Source organism: Oryza sativa, chromosome 1, assembly GCF_034140825.1.
Source record: "Oryza sativa Japonica Group chromosome 1, ASM3414082v1".
NCBI classification, from domain to species: domain Eukaryota; kingdom Viridiplantae; phylum Streptophyta; class Magnoliopsida; order Poales; family Poaceae; genus Oryza; species Oryza sativa.
Genome location: NC_089035.1, coordinates 15,193,354 through 15,206,317, shown reverse-complemented (window position 1 = coordinate 15,206,317; position 12,964 = coordinate 15,193,354). Strand labels below are relative to the sequence as shown.

Sequence of the window (12,964 nt, the reverse complement as noted above, 5' to 3'; positions counted from 1 at the left end):
AAGATTAACACACATCGTCGCATTTGTCAATGTTACCCTAGATTGTTATTTCTTTCAAGGTTAATAGTATAGCCAACTGCTAGCTATAAAAATAACACATAATCTAATGCTAATTAAATAGCCATACATACAATAGTTAGTTATAGATATATACAACACTATTAAAGTATGGCCCATCTCTTTCTCTCACACAACTTAATTATTATACCATATATCTCGCTTTTCTTCTCTCTACTCCACTTAAGCACAAATCTGATGTGCAAACTTTTATAGCCAGCTATATCATCTTATTGTATTCGCTTTTATGCATGCATGTGTGAAGTATATATTATTTTTTTTCTGACTAACATATGGATCTCATTAAGTTTTTAAAGTTTTTCTTCTACTGCCACATAAGCATCCACATATGACGAAAACCAAGTTAACATACCACGTGGACGCCAGATCAGATGAAACCATCGTGGGACTCGATTTGCAATAGTTTTGATAGTAAGAGGAAATTTTGTAGTTGGTTTTATGGCTGAAGGCCGCGAATGAATCTCCACCATAGTTGAGGGACATAAAATAAACTTTACCCAAAAGTATAAAACAAAGGAAAGGAAAAGGAATAAGTTCGCTTTGACTCCCTTAACAAGTGACCGAATAATCAGATTCGTATCCCTCAACCATAATGCCAGATATCTTGACACCTCAACTATTAAAAACGGTGCAATTTGACTCCCTTGGCGGTTTTGGAGGGCGTTTTAGCTGACGTGGCCCACACGTGGCGGTGTTGACCTAGTATTCGTCCTACGTGGCATTGACGTGGCATTAATGTGGCAATAAGATTAAAAAAATATGCGGGACCCATTCGTCATTCACGCAAAAAAAATTGTGGGACCCACAAAATGTAGGGCCCACATGTCATCCTCTTTCTCCTGCCCTTCTTCCTCCTCCTCTCTCCCTTATCTCTCTCCCCTTTACTTCACTCGGTGGTGGCAAGGAGAGGATCCAGGCAGCGAAGCATGGTGTCCAGGCGTTGTTTCTCTAGCCGCGTCGCCTCCTCTTCTACCTTTGATATGGCGCCGCCGCGGCAAGTGAATCCAAGGGGAACGGAAGGGCGAGGCGGTCGACCAACGGCGGCGATAGGCACCCCTGGACCTGGAGCGGCGGCGGCATCGAACAGCACGGATGTCGAGGTCCACACCGGTGGTTGCAGCGGTGCGGCAGCGGGTGGCCATGGAGAGTTGTTTGGCCCTCGCCAGCCTGCCATCGTCGCTACTCCAGCGCCCGCCCTCCCGCCCGCCACCGCCGCTGTGGCCCTCGCCCGCCTGCCTGCGTCGCTGCTCCAACACCCGCCCACCCGCCGGCTACCGTCCACCGCCCGCCGCCGCCGGCGGCGGCACTCGATCCCCCGCCTGCCTCCAGCAGATTGAGTGAAGTAAAGGGGAGAGAAAGAGAGAGAAATAAGGGAGAGAGAGGAGGAAGAAGGGCAGGAGAGATAGGATGACATGTGGGCCCCACATTTTTGTGGGTTCCACAATTTTTTTTGTGTGAATGATAAATGGGTTCCAAATATATTTTTTTAATTTTAATGCCATATAAACACCACGTCAATACCACGTGGGAAGGAGACTAGGTCAACATTGCCACGTGTGCGCCATATCAGTGAAACCGTCGAGGGAGTCAAATTGCACCGGTTTTAATAGTTAAGGGATCGAGATATAGAATTGTGATTGAGGGATACGAATCAGATTCTGTCACTTGTTAAGGGAGTTAATGTGAACTTATTCCAAAGGAAAAACACTGAGTTGAATTATAAAAGGGCTTGTGGGCTGTGGTCCATTACCAACATCACACGCAAATTCATGTAGGCAAAATCTGAATAGTGGATACGCATAATTCTTCCTTAACTAGTGCACACTCTATTTTTTCCAATCAAATACTATAGGGACTGTCTAGGTGTCTTTTGACAGAAAAAACCTCCCCAAATCTTGCAACATAACAAACATACTTTTCCTCCACTTCTCAATCCATCCACCGCCACCACCGCTTTCACGCATGCGTGAGCGTGAGCGCTCCTCCACGTCCTGTGCAGTCGCCGCGCCGCTACCCCGCCGCCTAGCCTTGCTGGCTAGCCGGAAGGGGTCAACGGCGCCCGCAAGGCTCCCCCTAGTTGGCCTCCTCTCCCTCCCCCCATCTCTTTCCCAAGGTTGCAATCCGTTTTCCCCCGCCGCCAACGCCGGCCCTCCGCCCGCTGTCAATCCCGCGGTTCCGGCGCTTGGCCGCCTGTCCATGTGCACCACCCACCGCCCCACATCCTTCCCTCTTAAGCCCCGAGAAACCCCTTCTTCCCCCTCCCTTAACTCCAAACCCTAACCGATATGCTCCCTGCTGAAGTTGCGGGTGTCGCTGGCGCCGGGGAAGAAGGGGAGTCCACTGGAATTGGAGGAAAAGAAGTCGATGCATAAATCTTGGCACAGATCCAATGGTCCAAAATATGTAAGATTTCATCCCCAAATTTCTGTCGAATGATATATAGTTATTCCGCTCTTTTAAAGAGAGTATAATTTTTAAGATCCGATTACATCATTGTATTTAGGAATAAGTCTGCTTCACCCCTTGGGGTTGGTCTGCTTAACCCCCCTAAAGTACGAAACCGAATATTCTACCCCTTGAAGTATGAAAACCGGTTCAAATAACCCCCTAGAGTAGTTTTGTTGGTAGTTTTGCCATGTAAATGATTATGTGGCAGCGGTATTGGCTTGCATGACACAAAGATTAGTCTAGTAAACCTAAGTTGATCTAACTATTGCTTTTCACTCATTGATCGGCAAGCCTAAAATATATTACTCCCTTTATCCTATAATATAAAAAATGATCAAAATTGGTACGATTGGCTTATAATTTCTCATATACTATAAGGTTTATTATAGCAACAAAATTATAATCATATGAACGTAAATTCAAATGCCAATCCAATGATAATATTCCCAACAAATAAAATTTAATTCATATTATACTAATTATTGGTCAAATATTATAGAAGTTGAATCTTGAAATGCTTGTGCGCCTCATATTATGGGTTGAATGGAGTATATATTAACACTAATTTACATCATTCTCAGCCTGTTTTCACTTGTGAATAAAATGCTTAGCATGTTACAAGGCCAGAACCATTGACATGCCATCGTGTGCACAACAAAACCACATATAAAACCACTCTAGGGGTTATTTAAACTGGTTTTGATACTTTAGAGGGGCAGAATACCCGGTTTCGTACTTCTGGGGGTTATGTAGACCAACCTCAATACTTGGGGGGTGAAGTAGACTTATTCCTTGTATTTATTTCAATTAAAATCTTTATTTATAACAACATCTCACATTATTATATCTGAAAGGGTCAATTAATGCCTAGAGAGGAGTAGAGTAGATAGGTGATTAAAACTTTTAAGTAAATGCGAAAGAAACTTTTCAGATATTCCGAGAATAATAATTTTTTTACCAATTTACAAATGGGCCAGTTTTCATAGAATAGCACCACTAATTTACCAATTATTGAATTTCAGAATAATCAATTATTACAGATATAAAAGACCTGGTTCCTTTACCCCGGCGTGTTTCCCACACGAGACACGATCACACGACCGCCCCAACAGCAAAACTTCCACCCCGCGCGGCCGCGCCCCACCCTATCAGCGAAAAGGGAGCAAAAAAAAAAAGGAAAAAGAAAAGAAAAAGGCCCCTCCACTTTTCCCATTTCGTCATCCCCCCTCCTCCTCCCCTCTTCGCCTCCGTCCACCTCGCGTGCGGCGGGAGGGAACCCACCGACCTCGTTCCCCTCCCCCCACGTACACGACAGCGAAGAGCCCCCCCCAAGCTAGGGCTCCCCGGCGGATCCTCGGCGGGGTGGGTCTCGCGCCGCCCTTCCCCCGATTCGGCGGCGGCGCCGGCCGCGATGGCGACCCACGAGCGGAAGACGATCGATCTGGAGCAGGGGTGGGAGTTCATGCAGAAGGGCATCACCAAGCTGAAGAACATCCTCGAGGGGAAGCCCGAACCCCAGTTCAGCTCCGAGGACTACATGATGCTCTACACGTGCGTGTGCCCGCCCTCCTCGATTTCTCTCCCGATTTATTCGATTTTTTTCTTCCCCGCGCGCTGATCTGATTTAGGGTTCGTCTCCGTGCTCCAGGACGATTTACAACATGTGCACGCAGAAGCCGCCGCACGACTACTCGCAGCAGCTCTACGAGAAGTACCGCGAGTCCTTCGAGGAGTACATCACGTCCATGGTGAGCGGCTGTTGGGTTCCTCCCTTCATTGACTAGCTCGATTAATGCGCTCCTGTGTTGAATTTTCTAACGCAGATGGGTTAGGGATAGCGTTGAAATTATGCCAATCATGTCGTATGTACCAATGGACTAATAGCACACGCATTGAGAGTTTATAGCTGTTTACATAGAGAAGATAGATTCGATGCCGAAAGATGCTGCTCTAATTTTGATCATTGTCGATACTTTGGAGCAATCGAGATATTTTTTGTTGGCTTCTTCTGATAGGTAGATAATTGTACTTTCTTAACTAAGGAGGACCGCACTAAGTACTGCAGTATTACTTCATGTTTTTTTGAATATAGCTTACTGCGTTTTGCTTATTATTTGGTCACTGTGCTCTTAGATGCTGTCTGCTAAAAGTACTTTAGTTTGTACTGCCTGTGTCCACTATACAATTTTTTTTGATTTGCTTGGAGAGCATGAGTTGCTCAATTTAGCATGATTTTATTCAGTGCATTTGGATTTGATCTTACTGGAAGTAGGCTACTAACATCATCACTACAGAAGTACTCCAATTCACTGCCTGTGCATTTATATAAACTTCGCGATTTACTTAGAGAGCATTGATTATTCAATTTGGGATGATTTTCTTCAGCACATTTGGATTTGTTGTTACCCAGAGCAGACTAGCATCATTTTTACCGAAAAGGCTCATGCCCTGCTTTACTGAAAGCTTCAAAGGTTCAACAAAATAGCATCATATTGAGTTTTGTTTTCTGAATTGGAATCCCTTTATGTTGAAATGATTGTTCTTTCATGATTTTGTCCCTTTTCATCATGGCAGCATGTACTGTGCAACCACACTTTATTGTGTAATCACTTTCTGTTTGGGCGCCAAATCGACATGAGAAGTTTTGAGAAATACTGAATTTGCAAGGCATATGTTCCTTTCAACTATGAATTGTGATTGTAGGATCAATTGAGCAACCACTGTGGGTAGAATGCTAGATGCCTGGATGCATATTACTGTTGTTTCTTTATCCTCCCTCAGTCCCTTGTATTGACCTTTACTTCTTTCCCAATAAATTATTATCCACAAAAGGATCAATTTCTTTAGTAAATGTACCTTGCACCAGGTTGCATCATGAAATCGGAGGAAAACCTCATGAAATTTGAGTGAAGCCTTATGAAACTTGATGAATCTTGACCATGTTTGACAAAGTTTCATTTAGGGCTTATGGCATTTCTTGGGATATATATTAGTTCGATGATGTAATCTGGTGCGAAATGTGTGCCACACCTCATGCAAAGTGAAATACGGTGCTTACCGTGCTTTACTTGGTGCAAAATGCAGTTTATTCATTTTTGTTCAAAGCTAATCTTTGATTTTGTTACCTGTTGATTGCATGATGTGTCATAAACACTTCGAAGATATTGTGATTTGAACTGTTTATGGTTTAATGTCACATCTTTCATATCTGAGAGAATTTACATAATGACCATATGCATATCTATTACACTCTCCCTCACTCATTTTGCATTGGATCATTTTAATGCTGAGCAAAGTGCTCCTCAAGTCCTCATGTAATTCACCAGAAAAAATGCTTTTCAATGTTCTGAATTGTGCCGCGTCTATTGTCTAATATGTTAACTTTGTTTTTCAAGGTGTAAGTTTTTCGAGGTCATAACTTGCTTGCTAAGCATCGATTACTTGATTTAGTGATGCTGGAACAGTTGCTGCTGCTGAAATCTGTCCATACTACATCCATTCCATTTGAAATATCGGTTTCCTTTTCCCTTTGCATCAACAGGACCTTTATAGTATCATCCTGGCATATAGATATGCATATGTTTCTAGGATGTATGTGTTCATTGCTATTTAGTGTGCAGCGACTTGTATTAAATATGTAAATATGCTAATTGCTATTTGTTGTTGATAAGTTAAGTATATCTCAAATATATGGTTGATCATATAATTGATACAACATTTTCTATAACTAGATATTGCAATGCATACGATTCTATGGTCGGGACCCTGGTTCCCCGCCATATTGAGGATCTGTATATGAAGTCCTGAGCTTAGTTGCTCCCTGTCCTGTTTCCCTTCCTATTTGGAGAAAGTCTATTTCTCGTCCCTCAATTTTTGACTCAGTTTAGTTTTGTACCTCAATTGCAAAACAGGGTTAAATATGTCCCACTCCCACAATTCTGAAAACCGGGTAAAAGTTGCCCCTCCACCATGTTTGGTGATAGTTTGGACCCAAATAGATAGTGGGGCCCATTTGTCATAGAGTGTCATGGCTGATTGTGTAAGATTCACCATTCTCCAGTCCATTTCCCAAATAGATAGTGGGGCCCCACCTGCTGAGTCAAAATCACTATAGGATAGGGCAGTGGGATAAGTTTTGTTTGGTTTTGAGAGTTGATGGGCAGCTTTTATATGGTTTTATAGTTGAGGGATGAAATTAAAACGTGTGAAGTGTTGAGAGATGAAAACAGACTTTTTCCATCCTATTATGATAGGATTGAGATCCTCTGACTTACTTCTCTCTAACGTGGTCACTGACATGTGCGCCCTCTACTCAGCGGTCCCACTTGTCAATAACTCAAAGTTAGAGGATCCTCTTCCATTATGATATAGTTCATTAGTAGTTCTAGCTAATTATCATGCACTACAAATTCAATGAAGTTTAATTACTCTTCATCATTTGCATGTTGCCTATCTCAGATCTTCTTTTGTATTGTTCACTTCTTTTGGAAGATAAGTCCTTTATTTGGTTTCAATATTTTGTAGGTCTTACCTTCATTAAGAGAGAAACATGATGAGTTTATGCTGAGAGAGCTAGTAAAACGGTGGTCAAACCATAAAGTGATGGTTCGGTGGCTATCACGCTTCTTCCATTATCTTGATCGGTACTTTATTTCAAGGAGGTCCCTACCACAACTAAGTGAAGTTGGGCTTAGCTGTTTCCGGGATCTGGTAACACTACTTGCTTGATTACTCATGATTCTCGTTTTTTATGCAATACAACTTGCATTTCTTTGCTTGATGACTATATCTAGAATTTAATCAGTTTTATTTATTGTAACAGGTATATCAAGAGATCAAAGGAAAAGTAAAAAGTGCGGTGATATCCTTGGTGAGTCATTGTATCTTGTGATGCTATCTTTTTTTATTGTGTATGGCTGGTGATAGACATACTTTCTCGAACAGATAGATCAAGAACGTGAGGGTGAACAAATTGATAGGGCCCTGTTAAAGAATGTTCTGGATATATTTGTTGAGATTGGCTTGACTAGCATGGACTACTACGAAAATGATTTTGAAGATTTCTTGCTCAAAGATACTGCAGACTATTACTCTATAAAAGCCCAGACCTGGATTCTTGAGGACTCTTGTCCAGATTACATGTTAAAGGTATTCTCAAGAATGTTTCATGAACATCCCTATCTGTAGGTAAGCATAATATATATTTTTTCTAATGGTTGTTTGTTTCATAGGCAGAGGAGTGTCTGAAAAGGGAGAAAGAGCGAGTTGCTCATTATTTGCACTCCAGTAGTGAACAGAAGTTGTTGGAGGTTAGTGAATTGTCTGCTGTTGCTTCTACTCCACAGTCCACATTTTAGAGCATACTTTTTGATATTTAATCTACGTTTGCTAAGTGCATACACACCACATGTCCATATACAATTTATAATTGTATGTTCAGAAATCAGAATATATTTTTTTCCTGATAGAGCATTATGTATAATTCACTTTCTCCGGTATGACATGATTTTCACAGAAAGTGCAACATGAGTTGCTAACTCAATACGCAAGTCAGCTCCTGGAGAAGGAGCATTCTGGATGCCATGCATTGCTTCGTGATGACAAGGTTTCTTGGAGAAGCTCCACGTCTCTCAACAGTTTATCAGGAACAAATGAAGTCTGCTAACATAGCATCTTCTGTTTTACTCCAGGTTGATGATCTCTCTAGAATGTACAGGCTCTTTTCCAGAATAACTCGTGGTTTAGAACCTGTTTCTCAAATATTTAAGCAGGTATTTTGTTTTTCAGAAGAGAGTGGTTTATTTCTTAAATCTATTTTGATGATGTAATGGAATGTTGCTTCTGTGTAGCATGTTACTAATGAGGGCACTGCCTTAGTGAAGCAAGCCGAAGATGCTGCTAGTAATAAGAAGGTGCACAGTCTATATATTAACTTTTGTTTGTATTAATGTTGTCTTAGTACATTCATCTTATTGTGTACTTGGGGTGGTATCAATTGGTTAGGATATTTAATCAATTAGCTAGACTTTGTACTCAACTCTTGCTGGTAACATATGTAGTGATATTTACTCTGCTGATCTGTACATATAGCTCTGCACTCCGCCAAACACTTTGGATTTGCACTTGAAGTAATTTTGCTTTTTCTTTGTTATACTGCAGCCAGAGAAGAAGGAGATAGTTGGTTTACAGGAACAGGTTTTGTTTCAATAACTTTTTATATATTCTTTCGTGGCTCTACACTTGTTTCAATTACTCACTGTTTGTTATCTTAGGTTTTTGTCCGGAAAATCATTGAGCTTCATGACAAGTATGTAGCTTATGTTACGGATTGTTTTCAGGGGCACACTCTCTTCCATAAGGTTTGCTATTTGATATGCTCACACCATTATTGTCATAATGATATCAAAATATTGGATCATGTTCTGTATCCTGTTTATGCAGGCACTTAAGGAGGCTTTTGAAGTTTTTTGCAACAAAGGTGTTTCTGGCAGTTCAAGTGCTGAATTACTAGCTACCTTCTGTGACAATATCTTAAAGAAAGGCGGTAGTGAAAAGCTTAGTGATGAAGCAATTGAAGATACCCTTGAGAAGGTACAACCATCAATTTGTTATGTTTGATCTATTAGTGTCATTAGTAAGTCCTAATCTTGAATGGGTGATTACCAGGTTGTAAGGTTACTTGCCTACATTAGTGACAAGGACTTGTTTGCTGAGTTCTATAGGTAAGCTGTTATTATCTTGCATGCTTATTCTTTTTGTCTTTAAATTCTTGCGCATGGATTCATGCAGTTGTTAACCTCTGGGGCTAAATTTGCAGAAAGAAGCTTGCAAGGAGATTGCTTTTTGACAAGAGTGCTAATGATGAACATGAGAGAAGCATCCTTACCAAGCTAAAGCAACAATGTGGAGGGCAGTTCACTTCCAAAATGGAGGGCATGGTTACTGATCTCACTGTGGCAAGAGATCACCAGGCTAAATTTGAAGAGTTCATAAGCACACACTCAGAGTTGAATCCTGGAATAGCCTTAGCTGTTACTGTCCTCACAACAGGATTTTGGCCAAGTTACAAATCTTTTGATATAAATCTACCTGCAGAAATGGTAAGTTTGCCTTGAGGCTTTTAAAAGGCCGGAGTTTGCCTTATTTTGCATAAAATTTGTGGTTGGCATTCTGCTCTACACACAGTGATTGTTTTATTTTTTTATTTTTAGGTGAAATGTGTAGAGGTTTTCAAGGAGTTTTACCAAACAAGAACAAAACACAGGAAACTTACCTGGATTTATTCACTGGGAACCTGTAATATTAATGCTAAATTTGAGGCCAAAACTATTGAGCTCATTGTTACAACTTATCAGGTAGTTCGAAATCACATTATCCACTTCCCTCTTGTATTATGACTTCTGAAATGCCTTTCACTTTTGTTGGTAGGCTGCATTGCTGCTGCTGTTTAATGGAGTTGATAGACTCAGCTATTCTGAGATTGTGACACAGTTAAATCTCTCAGATGATGATGTTGTTCGATTGCTCCATTCTCTATCTTGTGCAAAATACAAGATTCTTAGCAAAGAACCAAATAATAGATCTATTTCACCAAATGATGTCTTCGAGTTCAACTCAAAGTTTACTGACAAGCTGCGAAGATTAAAGGTATCTTCAATTTATTTGTTTTATAGGTTTGATAATTTACTTCTGGCAACATTGGTTATGTAGCTTCGGAAGTTTGTATTTTTAGTTTTATACCCCTCAAATTTTTGGGTTCATTTTATTACCAAGGTCACACCGTTGCATCTTTTAACCAATTCAATGATGCTGAGACCACCTGTTGTTATCTTTGATCATGTGGCCTCATCCGATCAGACAGCAAGGTTGGCTACCCAACCAAGAAGCCAACACAGGCTTGAATTAGTCTCCATATGCTCAGCCATTAAATTGTACACAAGCAAGCTGCACACCAACAAAAGAGAATGGAAACTATGGCAATGTAAGATGTAGAATGTGGCAGTGCTGGCAAAGGCATCATTGGCAGGTGCCAGTAAGCGGCCGCTAGCCAATATGGGTGCATGCTAAGGATGATGGGTTTTGCGTCCTCAGTTCTGGATAAAGTTAAAGAAAAATGAAAAAAAAAAACTCCCTCCGTCCCAAATTATAGGACGTCCTCTTTTTAAGGAAAATCAAACTTGGTAATTTTTTTTTACTAATAATCATACTAATCATATATATGCTACATATTATGCATGTTATATCACTAGATTCATATTTGTTGGAAACATAACATGGTATAAATTAATGGTCAAAGTATGTCATTGAAGACCATGTAAAAAAATATAGGCCTTATAATTTTGGATGGAGGGAGTACTAAGGAATATGTATAGAGTGGTAAAGAAAATCAGCAGTGAGATCTTCTGACGGCAATAAAGTGAACCCATATTCAGTGGTATAATATGAAAGCGTGAACTTCTGATGTTGCATAATCAATTATGCTTGTACTTTTCTGATTTCTCTGGTTCAATGTATTATCTTTGTGTTTGTGCTGTTTTTAGATACCTCTTCCTCCAGTTGATGAGAAGAAGAAAGTAGTTGAAGATGTTGATAAGGATCGCAGATACGCAATTGATGCATCAATTGTGCGTATTATGAAGAGTCGCAAAGTATTGGGTCATCAGCAACTTGTGATGGAATGTGTGGAGCAGCTTGGACGCATGTTTAAGGTACGAGTTATTTCTTCAAGAAAGTTCTTGCACTTGTTAGTGAAAGCATTTTAAACACACTCCATTTATGTAAGTGCTGGGCTCAATCCATTATGTTCTTTTAAGGTCATGGTGTTCCTACGAAATTCTTGGTACAACTCATTAATTGTACTTTGTTGATGTAGAGTTTGTTGATTGCCTTGATGGGCTAGCACCGTTTTGTTCAGTTAGACTTGGACCACCGTCTTGTTGGTGTTTCCTTATTCTGAAATATACTATAATTATTAAATATAATGAATCTGACATCCGGGAAATGTGTAAAGCACTTGTTTGCTCGAAACTCCTTTGATGTCTTCACCATCACAAGTTTTTTTCTCTTTTCCGTTGCAGCCTGACTTCAAGGCAATAAAGAAGCGAATTGAGGATCTTATCACAAGGGATTACTTGGAGAGGGATAAAGACAACCCAAATGTGTACAGATACTTGGCTTGATGGGTTTTCTGCTGGTGGACGGATACTTGCCGGAGCCTGACTTCTGTGCCCTGCGGTGCTGCATTTACGAATGGGAAAATGATAAAAGTCGTCTTGTGGTACAACACCACTGGCTGCTTTGAGTTTTCAGGCAATGGTTGGTCTGTCAAAAACTCAGCAGAGTCCGCCAGGACAAAGATTTGCTGCTGGGACTTCGCAAGGTTCTCCTAAATGTTGTAATCTTATACTAGGTGATGCCTTATTTGTTACTTTTCTGCATATCATATAGTTTTGTTGATTTTCAATATGTTGTCTAGAATCTAGATAAATGGAGGGATACTATGAGTTAGCGATCCAACCGTGCCCTACTCTCAAGTCACAAAGCAGTAAGATGGCCATCTCTGCTGTAATATTTATTGTGTATGATGTCGTAGATATGCTGGAAGCACTAATGATAATGGTGCATTGCTTCGCCCCACATCGTGGTTTATTGTACAAGTTGAGCTACTTTGTTAAGTACTATTTGTGCTTGTAATTTTGCAAGTTTGCGGTACTTTTTTTTTTGGCATAAAATGTTGATTAAGCCGTGACCCCCAATAAAGTGTTATTAGATCCCTTATTTCACAAATAAGGCCCTATAATAAATGCATGTCTTTTTCCTGAATGCAAGCAGAGCTACAGTGCTATTTAATGTGAAATATGTGATGCAACATGACCCGAGCAATACAGCGGGGTTCTCAAGGTTCCACTCATGCTTCCCTTAGCAAGCGTTTAGTTAAGGGATGGAATTGGTCGTGTTGGGTCGGACCCATTTTCTAGTGTTTGGTTTGGGAATATGTGAGGTGGATGATCTCTAAAAGGAAATATTCTCCTCATCTAGGGTGGTCTCTTGAAAATTGATGGACAAATCCAATCTATTTTTTTATCTCCCTAACATGTGTGCCATCTTTTGAAAACTAGGACTATCCCATCCAAAAAAGAAGGATGAATCAAACTCATTCCCAAACCAAACACATGCTTAGAAACAAAAGATGAACGGTTAATAGCAACTACTTCCTTCATCCCAAAATATAAGTATTTTTAGACTCTGACACGGTTCTTGATATGCTACTTTGACCAATAATATCTATAAAAATAAGATGTTTTAAATAAAAAGAGTTGCATATTATGATAGTTTGTTTAATGATAAATCTAGTAACATCAATTTTAGATGATTGATCTTTTTTATTTTTTTGTTATTAATGGTCAAAGTTGAAAATGTTTGACTTGTCACTATGCTA

The 12,964-nt window shown here is 40.3% G+C and overlaps 1 protein-coding gene across 1 annotated transcript; it reads left to right on the top strand.

The window, feature by feature from the left end:
* The first annotated feature begins 3,742 nt into the window (after positions 1 to 3,742).
* Positions 3,743 to 12,162, top strand: LOC4325735 (cullin-1-like). Its single transcript, XM_015763583.3, has 18 exons — positions 3,743 to 4,077; positions 4,175 to 4,274; positions 7,051 to 7,236; positions 7,349 to 7,396; positions 7,471 to 7,674; positions 7,758 to 7,835; positions 8,042 to 8,131; positions 8,217 to 8,297; positions 8,376 to 8,438; positions 8,686 to 8,721; positions 8,799 to 8,885; positions 8,968 to 9,117; positions 9,193 to 9,248; positions 9,344 to 9,626; positions 9,738 to 9,881; positions 9,955 to 10,173; positions 11,067 to 11,234; positions 11,604 to 12,162. Exons 1-18 carry the CDS (start codon positions 3,938 to 3,940, stop codon positions 11,703 to 11,705), a joined length of 2,235 nt encoding a protein of 744 aa, XP_015619069.1. The 5' UTR covers positions 3,743 to 3,937; the 3' UTR covers positions 11,706 to 12,162.
* The last annotated feature ends 802 nt before the right edge of the window (positions 12,163 to 12,964 follow it).

What these genes read in the sequence shown, in the direction of transcription:
- LOC4325735 (XM_015763583.3), top strand. Translation starts at nt 3,938, where the DNA reads ATGGCGACCCACGAGCGGAAGACGATCGATCTGGAGCAGGGGTGGGAG. An exon ending in TTTCTCAAATATTTAAGCAG is followed by an intron (nt 8,298 to 8,375) that starts GTATTTTGTTTT and finishes GCTTCTGTGTAG; the next exon opens with CATGTTACTAATGAGGGCAC. An exon ending in TAAATCTACCTGCAGAAATG is followed by an intron (nt 9,627 to 9,737) that starts GTAAGTTTGCCT and finishes TTTTATTTTTAG; the next exon opens with GTGAAATGTGTAGAGGTTTT.